The 22,821-nt window shown below is 39.7% G+C and overlaps 1 protein-coding gene across 1 annotated transcript; it reads left to right on the top strand.

Moving 5' to 3' along the window:
- Window positions 1-6,526: 6,526 nt before the first annotated feature.
- On the top strand, window positions 6,527-8,096 carry LOC137620894 (tigger transposable element-derived protein 1-like). The gene is made up of 5 exons (XM_068351340.1): window positions 6,527-6,616; window positions 6,873-7,166; window positions 7,360-7,557; window positions 7,698-7,843; window positions 7,877-8,096. Exons 1-5 carry the CDS (start codon window positions 6,527-6,529, stop codon window positions 8,094-8,096), a joined length of 948 nt encoding a protein of 315 aa, XP_068207441.1.
- Window positions 8,097-22,821: the final 14,725 nt, after the last annotated feature.

Here is a 22,821-nt window from a genome sequence, read left to right as displayed (position 1 = left end):
TCTGGTGGTGGCTCCAGAGTGGCCTAAGAGCAAATGGTACCCTCTTGTTCTGGAACTCAAACCTCTCCAGGTCCCTCTACCATCTCCAATGCTGTCCCAGGATGTTTAACGGAAGACTGCCTTTGCTTCCTCTTAGATAATGAAAAATCTTGAGCTAAATATTTTCCTACCCTAGCGGCTCAAAGAAAATTCAGAGTTGCGAAGGCGAGAATTGCCTTTATTGAAGAATATGAGTCCGATACTACGAAATGACAATACTTGTCTTCCTGGAAAAAATGGGTGGAATTCGTTAAAAGACATCAGCCCTCTTCCATTACTATGGATTTCTTTATTTCTTTATTTCATTACACGAACAAGGTCTGGCCTCTACCACCATTGCCTCGTGTAAATCGGCACTAACTAGACCCATCACATATACTTTTGATATTGAACTCAATAGCGAACTTTTCAATAAGATCCCGAAGGCTTGTGCTAAATTAAAACCAAATGCTCCTCCCAAGGCTATCTCATGGTTGTTGGATGAAGTCTTGCACTTAGCCTCCTCGATAGATAATGCCACTACCTCTTTGTGGGATCTTACTCAAAAGGCAATCTTTTTGCTTGCTATGGCTTCTGGTGCTAGGTAGCAAGATTGTGGCACTTATAAGGGATGATGGCCACATTGAATTCCCCAAATTGGGGAAGGTAAATCTTTACCTAGATCATGCATTCTTGGCAAAAAAAACTAACCCCCCTCAAAATTATGTGGGCCCTGGAAGATCATTCCACTAAAGGAGAATGGTTCTCTGTGCCCCGTGGAATGCCTTAAGGCCTACCAATTGAAGAGTTGGGCCTTTAAAGGTGGATAACTTTTTAAAGGGGAAACAACAGGATCTAATGTCTCTTTGAAACAGCTGAGGTCCAAACTTGCCTATTTCATCAGAAGGGCTGACCCTGATAGTTTGCCATCAGGTCATGACCCTAGGAAAGTTCCCTCTTCCTTAAACTTTTTCCAATTCATATCCTTTGAAGGCTTACAGGCTTACACAGGATGGAAATCTTCAAGAGTATTCTTCAAACATTACTCATGTCCATTGGAAGAGATTAAACACTGTGTGGTGGCTGCTGGTAGTGTGATTAAACCAGCTACTCAAGTGTTGTGCATGGACTCACGGTCTGTATAATTGGGACTTCTCATTCTGCATCATGCCAAGTGGAATAATATTCTTATTTGCAATGTATGCTATTTTATAGTTGTAAAGACCCAAAGGTGATATTTTCCTCTTATGTTCCGAGTGTTATTATTTTACTACCCTGTTACATAACTCTGTTGTTTGAAAACTTTGGTTTTCTGCACATATTTAATGTTTATATTGTTGTGCCAAATATTGTTACATTTATGAATTTTTGGAAATAATCAAAGATCATTGTTCTTTTTACGTTTCCTTTATATGGACCTACTGTTCACAATAAAAACAGTGCATCTCCATTTTTTAACCCTCCTTTTCTAGACTTCAGTCCAACTGACTACTGAAGACATATTTTATTCACAGTGAGTGGGACTGTGTTATGAGATTCCTTTGCTCCTACTTGAATTACAAACAAATCGCTTGTGGTTAATAGCTTGGGACTATCGTTCCAGTTGCTATGTGGAAGTGTGGACATAACTATTGGGGTTCAAATGGGTTAAAAACTCCGCTGGCCACAACTGAGAATATTAAGTTTTTGGTACACTTCCATCAGGACGACATGGCTAGAGCCCCAAAACATGGATTTTGATATAGGAAAAATCTATTTTGGGGTGAAATAGCCATATCATCCTGATGGACCCGCCCGTTACTTTTCATCCCCTCCCAATTCTCAGTGTGAGGCCTTGCGTCATGCCATGGCTGCTACTGGAATGGTGAACCAGTGAACATGTTGTAGTAGCACACTGGGATCGGAAGTTGTAACAGCTCTCTCGTCCATGTAGCCAATCTTATCCCATATCCTTCGAGACAAAGTTAAATTTATTCGGGGAAGGATAGCCGTGACTTGTTTTAAACACGTCCCTGTTGGATACACGATATCTCTCGGGATATTCGCTTCAGGAGATAGAACTCTGTGATACATTTTAGGTAAAATTCTCTGGTATATTACTCACAGAAATATCCCAAGTAGAATGCTGCCTTTGAGGAACTTCCATCAGGATGACATGGCTATCTAACCCAAAAATAGGTTTTTCAAAATCCATTTTCTAAATAACTCATAAAACTACAATTTGGACTGCAATTAGGATGACTACATTTCATTGATGTGATGAAAGAATAAAGATGAATGGGGGTCATGCATAAGAATTGCCATACACTGCCATAAATATCAATACTCCACTAGAGGGCAGGCAATTTAAAGTTAAGGAAAGTAGAAAACTTTCCATTTTAGGGTAGAAATCAACATTAAAGCAAGTTTGAGAGTGAAGCTATATAAAACATCAATGGAGGGTCTGTGCTTATGTTTATCCACCCCTCTCTGTAGTCATATTCATCAAATGTTCTTGTTATCTTTACAGTTTCTAAAGTGTCATTATTTAGTGAAATTTTTTTGTGACAGGGAAAGAAACAAAATCTTACTTAATCCTTTATTTAAATGATACACATATATACATATCAGGCTTTCAAATGATATAAAATCTACATAACTCTACCATTTATTTATAAGTACATATCAAATAAGTTTATTTATGCTTCCTTATGTACATATTTTACCTATTTATATATAATGTGTGAATGTGTGTGTGTATGTATATATATATATATATATATATATATATATATATGTATATTATATAAATAAACATGGCTAAAATCTAAACAAAAGTTTAAATTGGAGGCCCACAAAAATGTATTGTGCACCATCTTGGATGTATGTACCTTAGCAAAGAGTAAAGTTATGAAAAAAAAAAAATGGTTGTGCATTGCTTCAGATACCAAGAATATCTATTCCAGAGACTGGTCTGCATTTGGTATTACAATATTTTTTAGTTTTAATATTGTACAGGTAAGATTTATCTTAACAGCTTTAGCTTTCTTATTCAGATGGAACGTGCAAACATAATTTTATAAGAATTGTTTGTTCCTTATATTTTTGGGATTGTGTGAGAGTAGAGAAGTTTTCCTAGGAACTGCATCCCTATTATAAGTACTAGGTCCAAGAAAAATAAATTAACCAATGTTTCAGCATTATAGTCTTAAGTAAACTAAAATTGGGATGCACTTACCGGAACCCTGTTTGCCATCATCTTACAATGATTGCAAATCAACATTCAAAATAACAGGTGAATGTGTTAACTATATAGATAAATAGCTTGTATATAAGATTGGGGTGAATGGGTTAACTTAAAAAGTTCAATTATTTGAATATAAGTTCAAGGTAAATGCATTAACTTGGAAAGCTTAATTACTTTCTCTGGAATAAAATTATCAGGTAATTTACAAGGGAAGAAATTATTTTATTTTTCTCTTTGTCAGGAATGACTGACTCACTGTTGTGTGCAGTTTATTTTATTCCAAGTCAATCTCTGACATTACGGAACCAATGCATAAGAGTAATGCTGTTCAATATATCTTTTTCAATTTAATTCATGCCTGCTAAGCAAAAATTGGTTATGTATAATTATTTTCATACCTACTGTATACAGGACATGGGATATTCTTGTTTATTTTTGTTTAACAGAAGACAGTCTCACACTCATGGATCCTCAGATGTATCTTAACTGATGTCCTTACTTTGTGTGTTGATGGGTCGAGACAAAAAGATTTTTGGGGTAAAGAGAAATAACTATTACATGATTAAATAGGTTTGAAAGAATTAATTTCAACCAAACTTCTTTCTTCTTCTAATTTTTACATACATCATTGAGTTGGAGTTATGACTTTCGTAGGGCTGATCTTAAGGATTTATTACTAAGTAACTAAATTCAAATATATTGCATATAAATATGCTTGAAGTAGAACTTATCTAATATATATCTTGAGAGACCGTATGAGTTAGGAAACCAGTTTTTAGGAGCTCATAGATTTGAGTCAAGACCCATGGTTTGTACAGATTTCCATACTTATCACCATGAGATGTAAAAATCAAATCACCCATGAAGTCTGTCTTGTGCACAGTCACTTGAATAGGTATAGGATGAGAAAAAATGTTAAATTACCAGCTCCCCTTAGAGTAAAGTGTAGCTCGCAGAAATATTGATCTAAAAAGACAGATTCTAACCATCTATGCATAACATCTCTAAAAGTTAAATTAGAATAGGTTGACCTACATTTATGATTCACTGAGATATGAATTCAGATAGTACTGTCTTTGCGGACTTACACTGTTACATGTAAAGATTTACCATCTGTCACCATAACATAAGCTTTCAAAATTACATGCCCTGAAAAAGGGGTATTCCCTATGACTCGCTATTTATTTAAGCTTATGAATAGGAAAAGTTTGTAGGTGCTGTCTCTGCCAGTCATTGAACAAAGTGAAAGGTCCTCTGCATTGTCAGTCACATAATTCTGTCTCTGCCACTCACTGAACAAAGTAAAAGGTCCTCTGCACTGGCAGCCCATATAAAAAGGGGTTGTAGACATTTGCAGGAGTTTATGAGGATTCTTTGAACAGAAGGGTATGAAAACCATGCTGAATCGGTACGGGAACACAGAAGATGGATAGAATGATAATGGAATGAACACAGCCAGAAACACTCGGCCTGTAGGGAGTCCAAAGCTTAAGTTTAGGGAGGCTGGCTACCACACATCAATACATGCTAAATCTGACACTTCGGTCCTAAAGAAGTTTTCTTTAATTGTATAGAGCTCCCGATTGGCTGAGTAGCAGAGTGAGTATGGAAGGTGCAGATGTCTATAGCACAGTCTTGGTCACTATTCATTAGAATTTTTTCTACAAAATCAAGATCAAATAATATACAGCATAATGGGCTTTAGCCTACAGAACCTTCCAAGACGAGAGAGAATCCTGCAGAACAATGAATATGCAGATAGCAATAAAAAGACTATAATCCAAGACCCCCACTAATAACATTTCTTATGGGCTCTTAGAGAGGCTTCTTAAAACTTTACATCTGGGTACTGTATAAAACCTCTCTAATTCAATTTATAAACCAATATTAAGTCCAAGATTTATGACAAAACAGAAACAGGGACTTCTGCATTAACATAAGGAAATAAATAGTTTTTGCAGTATTTTAGAAGTGATCTTAAGAATGCTCAAGTACACTAAATAAAAAATACATTACATTTGTCAAGAGAAGACTTCACTAATGTATGTCTAACAAGATCTCGTGATGACTGCAGCTACTTCCTCAGAAACTCCTCTATTTCAAAGGTCACTGTTCAAACAATACACATAAATAAGATGAAGATGTTATCCTCCAAGTTAGGGCCAAGTTGACAATACACCTACAGCCAAAATAAATCAGGTTCGTCACAATGTAGGTCTGCCAATGGCATACCACTAAGTTGACAAACATAAATTGATTTGACGTGAGATAGTTTGAGGATAAAACTTGACTCTTTATTTTCCTCCATCCACACAAAAATTTTGGTTGCTAACCAACAGTTTCTGTTCAGATGGGCCATGATTGCACAAGTTCAGTACCATAAAGTTTTCGGTCATCACATATACGTAATGTTCTTTCAAACAAGTATTGAGTAATAACGCTCTTCCATACAAGTACTGAATAATAATGATCTTCCCAACAAGAATCAAGTACATGGTTCAAGCCTAAGAAAAGGGCCTCTTCATTACCCTTTTACTTGGTAATACAGTCACGCACCAATATTTTGTCTTAGTGTGCCCATAAATATCATTCCCAGCATACTTTTTATCTGGGAGAAATCAGTGAGACTAAGTACACGACTATGGTCCTCCTTCCATTTTAGATTTTTCAGAAACATCAAATAGTTGAATTGGTGAAATTTCTTAACTTCACACTATGTATAAATGCTTTTCTGTTGTGAAAGTTGATTTTTTGTTGCTATATTTATATGGTACTGTACTTCACTATTCAGCATTAATAATTCTTCATATTATATGTAGTAGCTATATGTTATTTTTAATGTTCTAATTTTTTTTTTTTTACTGTTTATTCTTTACTACAATGATACCTCTTGATATGAAAGTTCTAATATATGAAAAATCCATGATACGAAACGAGATACGAAGATTTTTTTGCCTCATATTACGAAAAATTCTTCACGATATGAAATGAAACACCGTACAAGATTGGCTGGCCACTGTGAATAATTATAAAATTCATGTGCCACCAAACTGTAAACTAGCCACTATCATCCTGCTCTTCCATTGGTTATCTCCCTATTCTGATGCTAGTTACTGCCGTAAGATCCTGCTCTCTTATTGATCAGCGTATTTGTGGATCTCGATCATTTCGTTTCAGCAGCGCTATCGTTCAGACTGAATTCGTGTTGGTGATTTTGCTTTCGTGCTTTTAGTTACTGTTGGTACTGTATTGTTGCATTATTCAACTCGTACATTATTAGACATGGGTCCCAAGAATGTTGCTGATGATCAGGGAAAGATGAAGAGGATGCTTTATATAGAGACGAAGCTGGGGATAATCAAGAAGTATGAGGTTGGCATGTGGTTGTGAGATCGCTAAGAAATATGATTGAAATCCGTTGACAATAGGCACCAACCTGAAGCAGAAGGAAGCCATCAAAGCAGCAACACCTTTTAAGAATATGACTTTTTTCAAGTAAGAGGAGCCACGTCCGTGATGAGATGAAGAGACTGCTTTGCCTTTGGATTAAGGACAAGGAAATCAAGTCACCGAGACAATAATCTCCCAGAATGCCAGTGCCATTTTTGGTGTTCTCATGCATTCTCAGGCCGAAGATTGCGCAAAAGAAGGGATATCGAAGCAGGCACCCCCAGAGTTTAAGGCTTCACGGGGTTGGTTTGAAAAAGTCAAGAGATGGTCTGGCATTCATTCAGTGGTGCAGCATGGAGAAGCTGCCAGCTTGGACACGAAAACAGCTGAAGCCTTTTTTAAGACGTTTAACCAATTGAGTATCAAGGAAGGCTACAGTCCCCAGCAAGTCTTCAACCATGACAAAAGTGGGCTTTTTTTGGAAGAAAATGCTTCATCGGACATACATCACTGCGAAAGAGAAGCTACCCAGGCATAAGTCTATGAAGAGCAGGCTTACCCTTGCACTCTGTGCAAATGCCACTAGGGATTGTAAGGTCAAGCCCCTACTGGTGTATCAATCAGAAACTTCTTGAACCTTCAAGGCCCACAAAGTACTAAAGGAGAAGCTTCTCGTGATGTGTTGGGTTAATGTGAAAGCTGGACAATGAGACTTGTTCGTCTAGTGGCCAAATCTCTGTTTCAGTCCGACTGTCAGAAAATATTTGGAAGAGAATCTCCTTTCTCTGAAATGTCTGCTGGTGTTGGACAATGCCCATGCTCACCCTGGCCTTGAGAAAGATATCCTTCTGGAGTATTCCTTCATCAAGGTTCTCTATCTTCTTCCTCACACCACCCCTATCCTCCAGCCTATGGACCAGCAAGTGATTTCGAACTTAGAAACTCTGTACAAAATATATCTTCAGGAGATGTTTCGAAATCACTGACAGCAAAAACATTACCCTACATGAAGTTTGGAAGGAGCATTTCGACATAGTCATATGCCTCTGACTCATCGATCAAGGCTTGGCAGGAGGTTTCGAGGTGCACCTTGAACTCTGCATGGGAGAAGCTGTGGCCTGATGCCGACTCTGCATGGGACTTCGAGGGATTCAACATAGGCCTAGCTGGAGCCGAAAAGGAAAAAGTTGAAGATCCTGAACCTGTTCTGTAACTTGAGGTTAAGGATTTTGTTACACTCAGGAGGTCCAAGGGGTTGGTTGTTGATGAGGACAACATTAATGAGCTTCTCGAGGAGCACCAAGAGGAGTTTACGACAGACGACCTGAAGAAGTTGGCGGCCATGCAAGTGAACATCGTTCAAGTACAGTTCTCAAGCGGTGACAAGGAGGACTCTTTAACATCAGCAGAAATTAAGGAGAAAAGAGACATTCTGAAAAGGTTTACACAGGTCGTGTTCTGACGCAGTGTAATGATATTTGCCCTACTCATTTGAGGAACATTTTAAAAACCAGGCAGAAACAAGCTTTCTTGGATAGTTACTTTTAAAATAGGCCATTAGTAGCCCCTGAGGAAGCTCATAATTAAATGAAAAAACAGAAAAATGGCAGTGAAGAAGAAATTTAGGAAATACAAAACAAATGCATTATGTTCTAACAATTACTTTCTTAACAGGTATTAACGGTTAGATTAGGTATTGAATGATTCAAATGTACAGTATTTGGTTACATTACATTGTTGTTAGTACACTGTAACTTTATTATAAAATTTAATGTGGTGTTTTTGTATGGCTTGGAACAAATTAGGCAATTTACATGTTAAACCTGACTCATCATACAAAAAAATCACCTTACAAAGGCCACTTCAGAATGAATTTATTTAGTATCTAGAGATATTACTGTATTTTTATCAATTATAAAAAAAAAAAAAATTATCGTTATTCTTTACCGCTGTTTCTTTTCCACAGAGCTTCTTTTCCTGTTGGGGTCCTTGATCTTTGAGCATTCTCCTAGAGCTGCACCTTATCTAAAAATGACAATATAGTAATAATTGAGGTTTCAGTTACCACTGCCACAACTTTACCAATAGCAGCTAAAGCAAATGCTGCACTGACTCCATCTCCATCCTGAAGGAAGTTAGCCACACAATCTCATTCGGAAGCTTGAGGGTGATGATCTGTTTCCAATATCCAGTTGCTTTGGATACTGTACCAGAAGATAAAATTTGCCTACCCAGCTAGCACCTACTAAATTGATCTTTGTGGATCATCAACCTTATCCCACAGTTAAATGGCTGGAACCACAGAAGTGTAGCTGTATATCACTTAAGTTAATGGCTGTGATGACAGTGGGAACTTTTCTCCAAAATAGGATAATTTGCTGTAGGACATAACTTTTCCTAGACAAAGATTGCTTATTGCCCCTTCCTTGGAGGCAAAGAAATTAGAAGCTTAGTGTGGTGCCAGCTTCCAGTGCCTGGGCATGGAACAGTAGATCTACTGTTTTATTCACTGAAATTCACCGACCTGGTTGGTGTGACAGTTGACAGTCAGCTTTATATGGATACCCTACTATGCTCACTAGATTCAGGAATGGATAAGGATTAACCAAGACCCAAAACTTTTTCTCTAATAACAAAGTAAGGTTTTAAGTTACCACATCCCTTTTCTGATTAAGCACATTCAGAAGTAGGTAGACTGTCTTGAAAATGTACAATATGGAAGAGTGGCTGAAAGAAAGCATCTTTCTACAAGCCTTGGTAACTTCCACTGATGTCTTTTTATCATTCAAAACAACAAACTACTGCTTTCTATTACCCATTCCTTCCATTTAGAAAAAACCATCAACTCTCGAACAAGCTACTCGGTTGTATCTATGATGGTAGGTATAACGATGTGGGATTGAGAGGACAAAAATGGTACATGCTTTGCAATTGCTCAAGTTGCTGACTTGAGATGTCCATCCTGTGATGAACACTTCTGAAAGTTTATGAAGTGACAAAGATGCTGGTTCAGAGACTAAAGTAAATGAAGGATGGTAATGAGCTTCTCTTATAGCCCTTCAGCCAGTCTTACATCCAAGACGTGCAATATAGCAAATGCCATGAGTAACTCAAAGATATGGTTGGCAGGGTTGTTGTTAAATTTCCTTTGATCTTTAGCAACTGAAGCTTCCTTGTTGTATTATTTATTCTTTTCCAGTTGGAAGATCCCAAACCCAATTTTGTGGTAATCCAAACTTAATTAGTGAAACCTAATTAATGGAAAATAATTTTTACACCCATGCAGATATCAAAATGACTCCATTTTTAATAACATTTCCTTGATTATTGAAATAGGCCTAACCCTGTAGCGAATTAAATGCGCATGTAACTTTATTTTTTTTCTTTTTTACACTAACTTGTGTCTTGTTTGTATTTCATTATTCAAATACTAAACTTATTTGTATTTCATCAAAAGAAATCATCATAACTTTTGATGAAACACTATAAAAGTAGAGAGTTCATTTACAAATTACATTAAGCTAATGCTTATATGCAGTCCTTCCTGCTGCCATTCAATGCTGAACTCTTGTTAACACATGTAGTGCCACCGCACACGTTTCTACAGGGAAATTATTTTTTTTTCCTTTAATAAACATTTAATTAACAATGACCATTGAAGAAAGACATTATTTGACTCTACAGTTATTCACTAATACATATTATCTGATAAAGAGGAGGACAATAATTGAATAAAATATACTAATGGGCAATTCCACAAGTTTCTAGGCGGATTCGTAACTACTGTTCACAAGTGTCGGAAATCCCTGCATTCATGCTGTGGTTGTGACTATGGCTGATGCTGTGGTGTATGGGTAAAGCCCCTCCCTTGGTATGCACTGGCTGGCGAGGGAGGTATTAGGGCAAATCCTCCCCCTTAGTATGACCTGGCTGGTGATTCAAGGTTGGGTAGGTAATGTTACTTTTGTGTGGTTGGTTAAAACCGAAGCCAAAGATGAAGTAGTTCAAACGGTGGGTTTGGGAAGCAACATTCAGGACTACCAACTACACCCAACTTCTCTGTTGAATCTAGATGCATTTGTGGTTGATTATGATTATTCATCTTAGCTAATGCAATTAATAATACACTATGATATTAAATATTTGTTTCCATATTGCTCGAAGTATACATAGGTAATTTTAGTAATCCTGTGTTGAACGCAAATTTCAAATTGTTTTCTCTCTTTGGTTTGAAGTAATGACAGTACTATACTTTGAAATTATTACTATAACTGTAATTTTTTTCTTATGATTCTTATAAATACAGTATGGAGTTTTTATGATAAAACAAAGTTTTATGAATACTTACCTGGCAGTTATATATATATAGCTGAGTCTCCGACTCCGGCAGAATTTAATAGAAAATCGCGGCAACCGCCTTGTGGTGGATGTGTGGTTAGATGGTTAACAACCCTTACAGGGTGGTACTTGGAATCGTTCCCAGTTTTCTGTTCCTCAGATTATCTTTGCCCAACCTGTCTCCTGAGGGGAGGTGGGTGGGCTTTAAAATATATATATAACTGCCAGGTAAGTATTCATAAAACTTTGTTTTATCATAAAAACTCCATTTTTATGAATAGTACTTACCTGGCAGTTATATATATATATATATATATATAGCTGATTCACACATTTGGAGGAGGGAAACACAGAAAAACATAGTTGGGGAAACCACAAAAGAGTTGTAGGAGAACAAACACCTGGATTCCTTACCTGCTAAGGTAGCTGACTTCAAAGGTAACTGCCTCTAGAGTCGCTTTCCCTTAGAAGTGTTCAGCCAGGAGTAGACCTGCTACGCTGCAAACAACTCAATCGAGTCTGTCAAAGGGGTAGGACCAACAACTTGACTAGACTTCAGAAACTACCTTCGCCCCATAAAATAAAAAAGAATTGCAACCTTACTAAAACTAACCATCTAATCTTGCAGAAATAGATATAAGCTATCTATCTGGACTGAGGGAACCGTACCACAAGACGAGGACCTCAGACAACCATAAAAAACACAAACCCATATACAAGTACATAAACTAAGGTTGAGTGGGGGTAGTAACTCCTTTGCCTAATACAGAAGCCGTGGCTACGTATGGGCCCAAGGTATAACACTTGTCATAGTCCACTCTACCTCTCTAAGGTAATGAGAAGCGAAGACAGAGTTGCTCCTCCAGAACGTTGTGTCCATGATCTGCCTAACTGACATATTTTTCCGGTATGCCAGTGAGGCAGCAATGGCTCTTACTTCGTGAGCCCGTACTTTTAACAGGGCGAAGTTTTCTTCCTCACAAAAGAGGTGGGCTTCCCTAATAGTTTCCCTCAGGAAAAAGGACAAAGCGTTTTTTGACGGGTTTTTGAGGATCCTTCACCGAACACCATAAGGAGTTGGAAGCACCTCTCACGTTCTTAGTATGGGCCAAATAAGCCTTGAGAGCCCTAACTGGGCAGAGGAGGCTTTCCTGTTCCTGACCCTCTAGATTCGTGAGGTTAGGGACTTCAAAAGTCCTGGGCCAGGGTTTCGAAGGGTTCTCATTCTTGGCGAGAAAGTCGAACCTCAAGGCACAAACCGCTCCATTTTGGGTGAAGCCTACGCGCTTCTCGATTACCTGGACCTCACTGATCCTCCTGGCAGTCGCTAGAGTCAAAAGGAAGAGGGTTTTCTTAGTCACATCTCACAGAGGGGCTCGCGAGATAGGCTCAAACTTCTTGGAGCACAAAAACTTAAACACCACATCCAGGTTCCAAGGAGGGGGTCTTAAGTGCACCTGCTTCGTTGTCTCAAAAGACCTAATGAGGTCCTGCAAGTCCTTATTCTGAGATAACTCTTAAGCCTCTATGCCTAAAGACGGTTGAGAGCATGCTCCTGTATCCTTTAATGGTAGATACAGCCAGCTTAGCATCCTGCCTGAGGTACAAAAGAAAGTCTGCAATCTGGCTTAGAGAGGTAGAGGACGAGGAAACCTTGTGTCTCCTGCACCAAGCTCTAAAGGTCTCCCACTTTGACTGGTAGACTCTTTGTGAAGAGATCCTCCTTGCTCTGGCAATAGCTTTCGCCGCTTGTGCCGAAAAGCCTCGAGATCTAACGAGCTTCTCGACAGTCTGAAGGCAGTCAGATTGAGAGCGAGGGGGTTTTGATGAAATCTCTCGAAGTGGGGTTGTCTGAGAAGATCTGGACTTGCCGGAAGTCTTCTTGGAACGTCCATCAGCAACCCTACCACTTCGGTGAACCATTCCCTCGCAGACCAGAATGGAGCCACTAGGATCATTCGTCCCGAATCGAGGAGAGCGAATTTCCTGACAACCAGATTGATGATCTTAAACGGGGGAAAGGCATATATGTCCAGCCCCGTCCAATCCATCAAGAAGGCGTCCACTGCAACAGCTTCCTCGTCCGGGACTAGGGAGCAGTAGTTGGGGATCCCCTTGTTTAGACTGGAGGCGAAAAGGTCTATTACAGGTCTGCCCCACAACTTCCAGAGGCTCCGACAGACATGCGGGTTGAGAGTCCACTCTGTGGGAAGGACTTGTCCCCTCCTGCTGAGCATGTCCGCCCTGATGTTTCTCTGCCCTTGAACAAATCTTGTTAACAGCTGAGTCTCGTTCTCGTTCGCCCAAAGGAGAAGCTCTCTCGCAGTTGAGAACAGAGAGAGGGAGTGAGTTCCCCTTTGCTTCCTTATGTACGCGAGAGCTGTGGTGTTGTCGGAATTGATCTCCACAGTCTTTCCTGACACAGAGGTTTTGAAGGCCTTTAGCCCTAACAAAATGGCTATCAATTCCTTCCTGTTGATATGCCAACTGAACTGACTTCCTTCCCAAATACCTGAGACCTCTTTGTTCCCTAGTGTTGCTCCCCAGCCTGACTCGGACGCGTCTGAGAATAACACTAGGTCGGGGTTCTTCTTGAACAAGGAGATCCCTTTTCCCAACAGAGCTGGGTCCAGCCACCACATCAAAAGATCCTTGATCTTTCTTGGAATGGGAAAAGAAAAAGTCCTCCTGGATCTTTCTGCTCCAAACCTTTGCGAGGAAGTGTTGCAGAGGCCTTAGGTGCAGTCTCCCCAACGGGACAAACTGCTCCAGGGAGGATAGAGTTCCCAGCAGACTCATCCACTCCTTCGCTGAGCATTCCTGCTTCCTTAAAATATCTTTAACTTTGTCCAGGCACCTGGTCTGCCTCTCCTGGGAGGGAGAAGCCTGAAAAAGAACTGAATTCAGAACTATCCCCAAATAGAGAATAGTCTGATTCGGCTCGGTCTGAGACTTCCCCCAGTTGACGATGAGTCCCAGGTCCTGACCTTATCCCCTCCCGGTGTAACCAGCCTGCCACATTCGCTATTATTCTGGTGAAAACGGGGGGAGCCGTGCTGAGACTGAAGCAAAGTGCCCTGAATTGGAAGCACTTGCCCTGGAACTTGTACAAATCTCAGATATTTCCTCGAGGACGGATGAATGGGGACGTGAAAATAAGTGTCCTGCAGGTCGAGAGATACCATCCAGTCACCTGGATGAACTGCAGCCAGCACTGACTGAGTCGTCTCCATGGAGAACTTTGTTTTCTCTACGAAGGCGTTCAGAGAGCTGACATCTAGGACTGGTCTCCATCCACCCGAGTTCTTGGGAACCAGAAATAGGCGATTGTAAAAGCCTGGGGAGGCGAGGTCTTGAACCGGCTCTATTGCTCCCTTGACCAACATCTGGTCGACTAGCTCCAGAAGAGCCTCTCGTTTCCCCGCGTCAGTGTACTGAGCCACTAAGGCTAGGGGAGTGTCTGAGAGAGGTGGTTTTTTTAAAAAGGGATCTTGTAACCTTCCTTGATGACCTTTTCCAAGACTGCCAAAAACGAGACAGTCTTGCCCCTACTGGTGTCTGGAGGACTTCCATCTCATTTTTTGGACTGGGGCCTAAATGCACCTCTGCTGGTCCTTGGCCCTGACTCTTGCCTTCTCCCCCTAAAATCCACTCTCGAGGAGGTCCTGCCCCCGAAAGGGCTGTTGAAACTACTACTCTTCCTTCTTCAGAGGAGCAGGAGCAACAGGTAAGGTCTTCCTAGCAGACCGAGACAAAAGGTCCTGAGTAGCCTTCTGTGCCAGAGAAAGGGAGATATCTCTGACCAGAGCTTCAGGAAAAAGATGACGTGAAAAAGGGGCGAAAAGCAGCTCCGACTTCTGGGCAACAGTCACAGATCTAGAGGTGAAGGAGCACAAAAGGGCCCTCTTCTTTAAGACGCCTGCTGAGAAAAGGGAAGCCAATTCACTCGCTCCATCCCTTAGAGCTTTGTTCATGCAGGACATGATACTCGTCAGGTCCTTCGTGTCCTCCAGGAGTTCAGACTTCCTGGCCAGAGTCCCGAGAGACCAGTCCAGGAAGCTGAAAACCTCAAACCCTGAAAATTCCCTTGACGAGGTGATCAAGCTCTGACATGGACCACATCACCTTAGCAGAGTTTAAAGCATGCCTTCTTGCTGAGTCCACAAAAGCCGAGAAGTCACCCTGGGAGGAGGCAGGCACTCCTAACCCCAAAGGTTCCCCTGTCTCATACCACATATCGGCATTGGAAGCGAGCCGAGATGGTGGAAAAGAAAAGGTGGTCTTGACAGCTTGTCTCCGTTCCTTCATCCAATCATCCACCTTAGCGAGAGCTTTTCTGGCCGAAATTGAAAGTTTAATTTTGATGAAGGCTGAAGACTTTGTAGCTTTCTTCCTGGTAAATTGAGACTGAGGAGAACGAGGGGGACGAAGGTTGAAATTCCTCCCCATAAAGTTCCAAAAAAAGAGAGCGAGAGAGAACCTTATTATCACTAAAAGAGTCTGCAGGTTTTTCTTCCTCTTCCGAAATATCTTCGAGGTCCTGCTCAAGGGTAACATCCTGAAGAGTTGGGCTGCCAGCAGTCTGGCACCGAGAGCTGTTTGAATCCTGGCGCCGAGCGCCGCTAACATCCAGTCAGCGAGAAGCGGTATCGTCACGATGACGAGAAGCGGTATCGTCACAATGACGAGAAACGGATTCATCCTGAAGATGCAGGCTGCCTTCGCCTTGAAAATGCAGACTACATTCGTCATGTTTCCTAAGAAAACGAGGCGGTAACGTCCTGGCGTTTCGAATGAGAAACGGAATCGTCACGGCGCCGAGAACGAGAGGCAGTATCGTCCTGGCGCCGAGAGAGGGGGGAAGGAAATTCCTGGCAGCGTGCCGATGAAGAGGGTGTGCGTTGTCGTACGGCCGACGAAGTGCGCAGAGGTTTCTTGGGAGAGATACTAAGTTCTCTCTTAGAAGAAGATCTCTCACCAGGCAAAGAGACGTCCTTACGTCTGAGAAGGGTGGCTGAAAGCTTGAACTAACGATGAAAGTTGTTCCTGCATAACAACCATGAAAGCTTTAGCAACCTCCGCTGGCTCTCGCGGTGCCGAAGAAGGCAGTTGTCGTACGGCTTGACTGGGAGCGCTGGCAGAAGAAGCAGGGAGTTTAGCAGGATTAACTGGGATAAGGACTCTCTGTTTCGCCCTCTTAACAGGAACATCGAAATCGTCTTCCGAAGGATCAGGATCTTGGCTACTCGAACCGGGAGAGGGAGAGCGAGACTGCACATCCCGGTTCCACCCTCTCTTCATTGGTCTTGATTCGTAACGCCAATTACGTCTGGGAGAACGATCAGGCGAAGACACAAACGTATCCGACACGCCTTTTCTACGGCGGTCAAGAGCAGCCTGGGAGATCGCAACAGGACTGTCTGAGGCGACGACTGACCGAGGATAAGCACCTCTCACCCCCTTTCGGCTTTCGACGTACCTTCTCCCTTGGTCCTGGGAGCTTGGTAGAGGTCTAGACCAAGGGGTATGACAAATTCAATCAGTCGCCACCTCCACTGCACTTTCACAAGCACTAATTTCACTTACACCCTTACCTTTAAAGGCCTCCAATTGTGCTTTAATGGCCTCTAATTCAGCAGCTAATTTAGCATACCCAGGGTCATCCGTAGGCACAGATCCTGTAGAAGGGGCAGGAGTTACTTCATTTGGGGAAGGAATAACTTCCAAAGAGGTTACAATTAAAGGGTCAATAGATAAATCTAAGCTAGGGTCACTAGCAGACTTTGACTTTGATTTAGCTCTACTAACTCTATCAACCTCAAGTATGCGCACATAGCGCTTCATAGCTAACCAATTATCATCATTTAAAACCTCGCATTCCTTGCACCTATTATCTAGAGCATATTCAAACCCCCTGCAACCCATACAGATAGTGTGAGGGTCAACCAACACTTTCGGCAACCTCACCTTGCAAATATCATTCGCACAAATACGAAAATGATTTTTTTCACTCATGACAAGAAAGGAAAAAAGACAAAAAACGAAAAACAAACACGATTGCCAAATCCCAACACAGTGTACTTCACCAAAAACTTAGTCCAAAAAGGCGATGAAGGGAAAGCGATCCGAAAACATCTAAATGGCGGACCAACGATGTTGTCGATCCAGCCGACAGAGATAATCTGAGGAACAGAAAACGGGAATGATTTCAAGTACCACCCTGAAAGGGTTGTTAACCATCTAACCACACATCCACCACAAGGCGGTTGCCGCGATTTTCGATTAAATTCTGCCGGAGTCGAAGACTCAGCTATATATATAACTGCCAGATAAGTACTACTGTATTCATAAAAATCATAGATTTGATATTTATGCATTATATGTTAGCTTTATTTTGTTTGATAGAGCTTTCAATGTAGGGATTTTTTTTTTTGGGAGATAGGTGTTGTAGTTGCCAGATAGTGAATTTCAAATTTTTTTATCCTGTCGGAGAAATTGGGCAAAATCTGGGACCAGACATCCTAGACTCTGCCAGTATCATCTACGGTATTGCAATATTCTTGGATTGCATGGCAAGACTTATTACAGTAAGTTCAAGACAGCAGGATTTTCTGTTATGCTCAGAAACTTTGGTTCTCAAAGGAGGCACTCATATGAGCTCCTTATAACTGATTTTAGTAAACCAATCATTTTGATATGGGATGCCATTCCTAAGGCAAGGGGGAATGGCAGTGTATATTAGGATTGAGTACCATGCTTCTCTGGAGTCCTGCTGTGAATATGGATGTCAGAGATTGAGTTAATAAAAGTTTGTGGCAGACCTAACCACTTCTATTTGTGTTTGATCTATTGGAGTCTAGACTTTGATGATTTTATCTTTGATTGTTGTCTTGCCATTATGGTTAAGATATAGATGATAGAAAGGTCTCACTAGTTCTTGTTGGTGATTTGAATGCTCCCCATAGGAGTGGTTAATTTTTTTTTTCTTTTTTGCTTCCTAATTGCCATGGCTTTGGACATTACCTCTGAATCATGCTATGAGCAAATCATAAGTAAAGCTACTAGCAGGTCTAGTAACTGTATAGATCTACTGTACATTGACTCCCTTGGCATTATAATTGGTTCTCCAGTTGGGCAATGTGATCACGTCCTAATCTTGTTGGTACTGTAATTAAGAATGAGCAGCTTGCCGTTGATGTGTCTTACTCCTGTAAGGTATATATAGAATCTCAAGCAGACTGGAGTGGATTTTTGAATTGGTTACAATTGTATAAGTTTTGAAGCCTGTTTCTTTTTTTTAGAAAGACAAACCCTGGTTCAATGATGACTAAAGACATGTTTGCTTGGAGAAGCAAAGGCCTATCATCTTTGGAAGAGTAACAAATCGGAAATTACTTTGAATAACTATACTTGGCTCATGCTGTTGCTGAAAGAGTTTATGCTTCAACTAAAAAGGAATACAGTTTAACCATAAAAGAAACCCTTTCCTGTTACAATGCAGGCACAAAAGTGGTAGGCCACCCTCAAATCTGCACTCTTTGGTGTAGAATTAACCAATCCTCCTTTATACTTAAACCAGATAGCTCTGTCACTCACTATCTCAAAGAAAAAAGCAACCCCTTCTGGCTGAAGAGTTTGACAGTAAGCAGAATAATGAGGAACTTTAGTCTCAGGAAAATAGGAATGACGAAGAAAAACTAGCTAGCATAACTTTTCGTTCCCATGAAATTTGATGGACCTTGATGCTGGTGGAGGAGTAGTTCCAAATGGTATTTTGTCTTCGTTTCTCATAAAGACTACTGATTTCGTAGCTTTGAAGGTGTCTGTTATTTTCTGCAAGTTAGCAAGAAGAGGTTCTTTTAGCACTTCTTGGAGAATTGATAATGGACTCCATTAAGTAAATGTGTTTGCGATAGCTCTAGTCCACGTGATTACCACCCAAATTCCATAACTCCAATATTATCTAAAGATTCTTTAGGCAAAACGTCCAAATAGGTATGCTGAAGATAATCACCCTGTAACCTAGTTAGTAATTTGGCTTTCATAAAGACATTGTAGCATTTGATACCTTTCTTACTATCTCCAATGTGATACGGAATCCCTTGATTATGGTCAGGAATTTCGTATGATTGGCCTTGATTTTAGTGCTGCCTTTGACAGTGTTAATGAGACCATTGTTTTAAAACTAAAACAGTTGGGAGTAGGTGGGTCTTTTCTTAGCATCACTATTGAAAAAATTGAGTCATAGATTGTAGTTATTGTTGATGGGCACAATAGTGAGTATAGGTTTTGTTCTAGGCTCATTACTTTTTATACTATATACACATATGTGGTTTAGCCTAGAAAACAAGCGTGTTTCATATGCAGATACTACTTTCTTTGCATCAATTCCATCTCCTGAATGTAGATCTGGTATTGTTGAATCCTTTAGTAAGTTCTAGCTAAACTTAGTGCATGGTGCAAATTATGGGACACGAAGTTCAACCCTAACAAAACTGTATGATTGTTAGTAGATCGAGGACAGTGCCTTCTCAACATCCGGATCTTGGCACCGATGAATGTTTTTTTTTTTTTTAAACTATACGACTCTTGAAATCTTAAGTGTGATTCTCGATTGCAAATTTGAGAAACGCTTTCGGTCTGTTTCTTTTTCAATTGCACAAAAAAATTGACCCATCGAGAGTCTTATAATTTTTGGTGACCAATCTGTTCTGAAGAAGTGTTTTAATTCTTTCATTCTGCCTTCTTTCGAGTATTGTTCTCATGCCTGGTCTTCAGCTGCTGAATCTCATCTTGTTGGATAAGAAGTTGCTGTCTTAAATTTCTTCTTCCTGATATATCCATATTAATCTCATTTCCTTATGCATGTTGCGTGATTTTTCATAGTTGACTAATCTTTGCATTCAGATCTTCCCAGGCAGTACCATCTTGCATGCAATACTAGGTATGCAGTCAATTCTAACAATCATATCTTTTCCATTATAAGACTCAATACCGCACAGTATTCTAGAAGTTTTGTTCCAGCTATTACCAGATTATGTGGAATGTAGTTGAAACTTAAGAAGTTCAAACTTGCAGCAAATGATTTTATGTTGAACAGGGTGACATAAGTCTCTTTTCATAGTTTATATATGGCAGACCTATTTTAATGTTGTTATTTTTTAATGTACTTTATATTAATAAATCATTACTTCTCATGCAGTGTATTTTCTTATTTCCTTTCCTCACTGGGCTCCTTTTCCCTGTTGGAGCCCTTGGGCTTTTAGCATTCTGCTTTCCCTATTAGGGTTGTAGGTTGCTCAGTAATAACAAGAAGAGGGCAGAAGTTCATTTGACTTTCTCCTAAAGTTGCAGATGCCAAAATTAGTCTCTGATGATGACACTCTGGACCCTTTCCTCCTAAGAAAGGTTTTAAATTATGGCATTGAAACATTAATCAAATAACAAGACTAACGAATTAGGGGAACATACTCGAATCCTCTTTCCTGAAAAACTAGACCATCTCTTGAGAAGAGAGATGGTTGATGGTTTGCTCTAGACAGGTAACCCATGGCCGCGAGTCTGAAGAAAAGTCTCTCCTTTAAGGAATCTTGAGGTCAATCGCTACTTGTAGACTTCTTGTTGCTGCTGTCATTGGCTGGAAGAGACATTAAAGGAAAAATCCCCTTTGAAGCTGTCCGAGTCCTTGTGTACGGAAGTGTGAAAAGGCCAGAACTTGTTAATGATTGCTATTCTTGCGATTCAGAAACCCTTAAAAGCAGAGCAGTTATAGTTGCATTTAAGGTCTAGAGTATGTGATGACTTAGTGCACTGATGGTAAAGGTTACAGTTTGTAAAGGAACTAAGGCAGGTTCTCTTCCTAGTCAAGAAGCAACTACTGAAAATAACAGAAAGAAATAAGTTGGCCCTCAAGAATGAATAAAGTGGGGTAGGAATGGATTTTAGCTTGTATGATAACTTTAAGGCTATAAGTCTATTATGGGCAGGAAGCAGAATTTCCTCAATCCATAGCAGCAGCAGATACATGGAAATATCTTGAAAAGAAGCCACAGTTGATGTCTTGTTTAAAGTTAGTGAAACAGAAACAGCTGGAGTATCGGTGGCACAAAGATAGGTCACTGCACGAGAAAAAATACAAGTTTGTGATATCTATCGGGTGTCTCAGTTGTCTATTTCAGCCACACCATGTATGTTGATAGAGACTTTGAGAAGAGTGGTAATCTAACAGGTAAGCCAGTAAGTGAGTTTGGAGGAATTCAAGCACAGCAGGTGAAGTTGGGAGAGATTGTAAGTAGACCAGTCAAGTTAAAAATTGACATGGGCAGAGGGTCAGTCATCAGAGGTGGTTGAATAGATGGCATAGGTGGTGGTACGAGTAGTAGTTGAGGAGGCGCAGAATGCATAGAATGACTGATGCTTCTTTACAAAAACCAACAATAAGAATTAAATCTTTCCCTTGCTGCAAACCAGTATTTCACAACACAGGAAAATCATTAATGAAAATCCTACTTGTATCACCCTGTATGTCCTTGGCCATGTTTAGTAAAATCATAGGTTGAATAACTACTTACAGTACATCTTACAGTTTAGGAATTACTAAGATCATTTGTTACAACATATACGACAAAGGAGAGAATCTCTTTTAACCCATGAAAAAAAAAAAGAATAAAAAAATTACAACCCTACTAAAGAACAGCATTTGGATGTGCAATAATAATTATTAGCTATAAAACTATATATTACTGACAGTACCAGATGTTATTTATACCCCTCATAAGCAAAAAAATATTAAAATTAAAGGTAAAGCAGCACATTAATTGATGTTAAGGAAAAAAAAAAAACCCTCACAAAAATTCACAACCAATAAGGTAATTGTAAATAACGCAATTCTAAAATGTACAGTAAAACCAAATGTACTTGACTTTCAAAATATCAGGGAATAGCAGCATAACAGGATACACTTATGCTTTGCTAAAGTCCAAATAAACTGGTTAGCATGAACAAGAATTAAATTTGAAGCACTAAATAACTAAGTACTGTAGAAATAACTATTAAGTACTGTAGTTAGCAGCAGAAGTTAACCTTTAAATCCCTCAAACAATAAAAAAAAACAAAAAAAAAAAAAAGTAACTAGAAACTGAAAACAAAACAAAACACTGTTAAAGATTAAATTATCATGGTAATTAAAAATCCAATGATGTACAGATCACCTTACTATAAGAAGCCTACAATCCAAAAGAAAATATCAATACGTAGTTTTAAAATACTAAGTGTAACTGTTGAATACTCTATGCAAACTGAAAACACTAAAAGGAAGTGCACCATACAAGGAACATATATTACACTAATTCAAAAGAGAAAAAATTACTAATATTTGGATTTATCAATTTGAGCAATCTCATGTAAAACAAATACCTTGGAAAGTGACAGCAGGGCTCTTTACACCAACAAAGGTTAAATAAAGTTATTCTGTAAGTCTAGACCTCATGATCTATAGGTTGCCTGTATAATGAGACTGCTTTCTTCTGTCTACCAGACAAAAAGCATGTTGTACCAGGAATATATAGGTGTTATGAAACATACACTGAGTGTTAAAGAATAAGACCACCTGCTTTTGTAACATTTACAAGTAAGTGGGGCGTCTCCCAAGGAACAACAAACACACTTATAGAGCACAAATTCAATTTCCAAGTTAGCATTACAAATTATATTCATAATAATACAGTATTGATATATAGTTTACTTGATTTTTAAGCATGAAAATTTAATTTAGCAACATTTCATAACTGCATATAAAATACGATAATCCTATTGAGAGCCTGCCACAGCAATTTTTTTTTTTATCCTGA

Source organism: Palaemon carinicauda, chromosome 27 (assembly GCF_036898095.1).
Source record: "Palaemon carinicauda isolate YSFRI2023 chromosome 27, ASM3689809v2, whole genome shotgun sequence".
Lineage (NCBI taxonomy): Eukaryota > Metazoa > Arthropoda > Malacostraca > Decapoda > Palaemonidae > Palaemon > Palaemon carinicauda.
Note: the sequence above shows the minus strand (reverse complement) of the source record. Positions and strands in the feature narration are given on the sequence as shown.

What these genes read in the sequence shown, in the direction of transcription:
- LOC137620894 (XM_068351340.1), top strand. Translation starts at nt 6,527, where the DNA reads ATGGGTCCCAAGAATGTTGCTGATGATCAGGGAAAGATGAAGAGGATG. An exon ending in GGATAATCAAGAAGTATGAG is followed by an intron (nt 6,617 to 6,872) that starts GTTGGCATGTGG and finishes ATGCATTCTCAG; the next exon opens with GCCGAAGATTGCGCAAAAGA. An exon ending in GCGAAAGAGAAGCTACCCAG is followed by an intron (nt 7,167 to 7,359) that starts GCATAAGTCTAT and finishes TTGTTCGTCTAG; the next exon opens with TGGCCAAATCTCTGTTTCAG.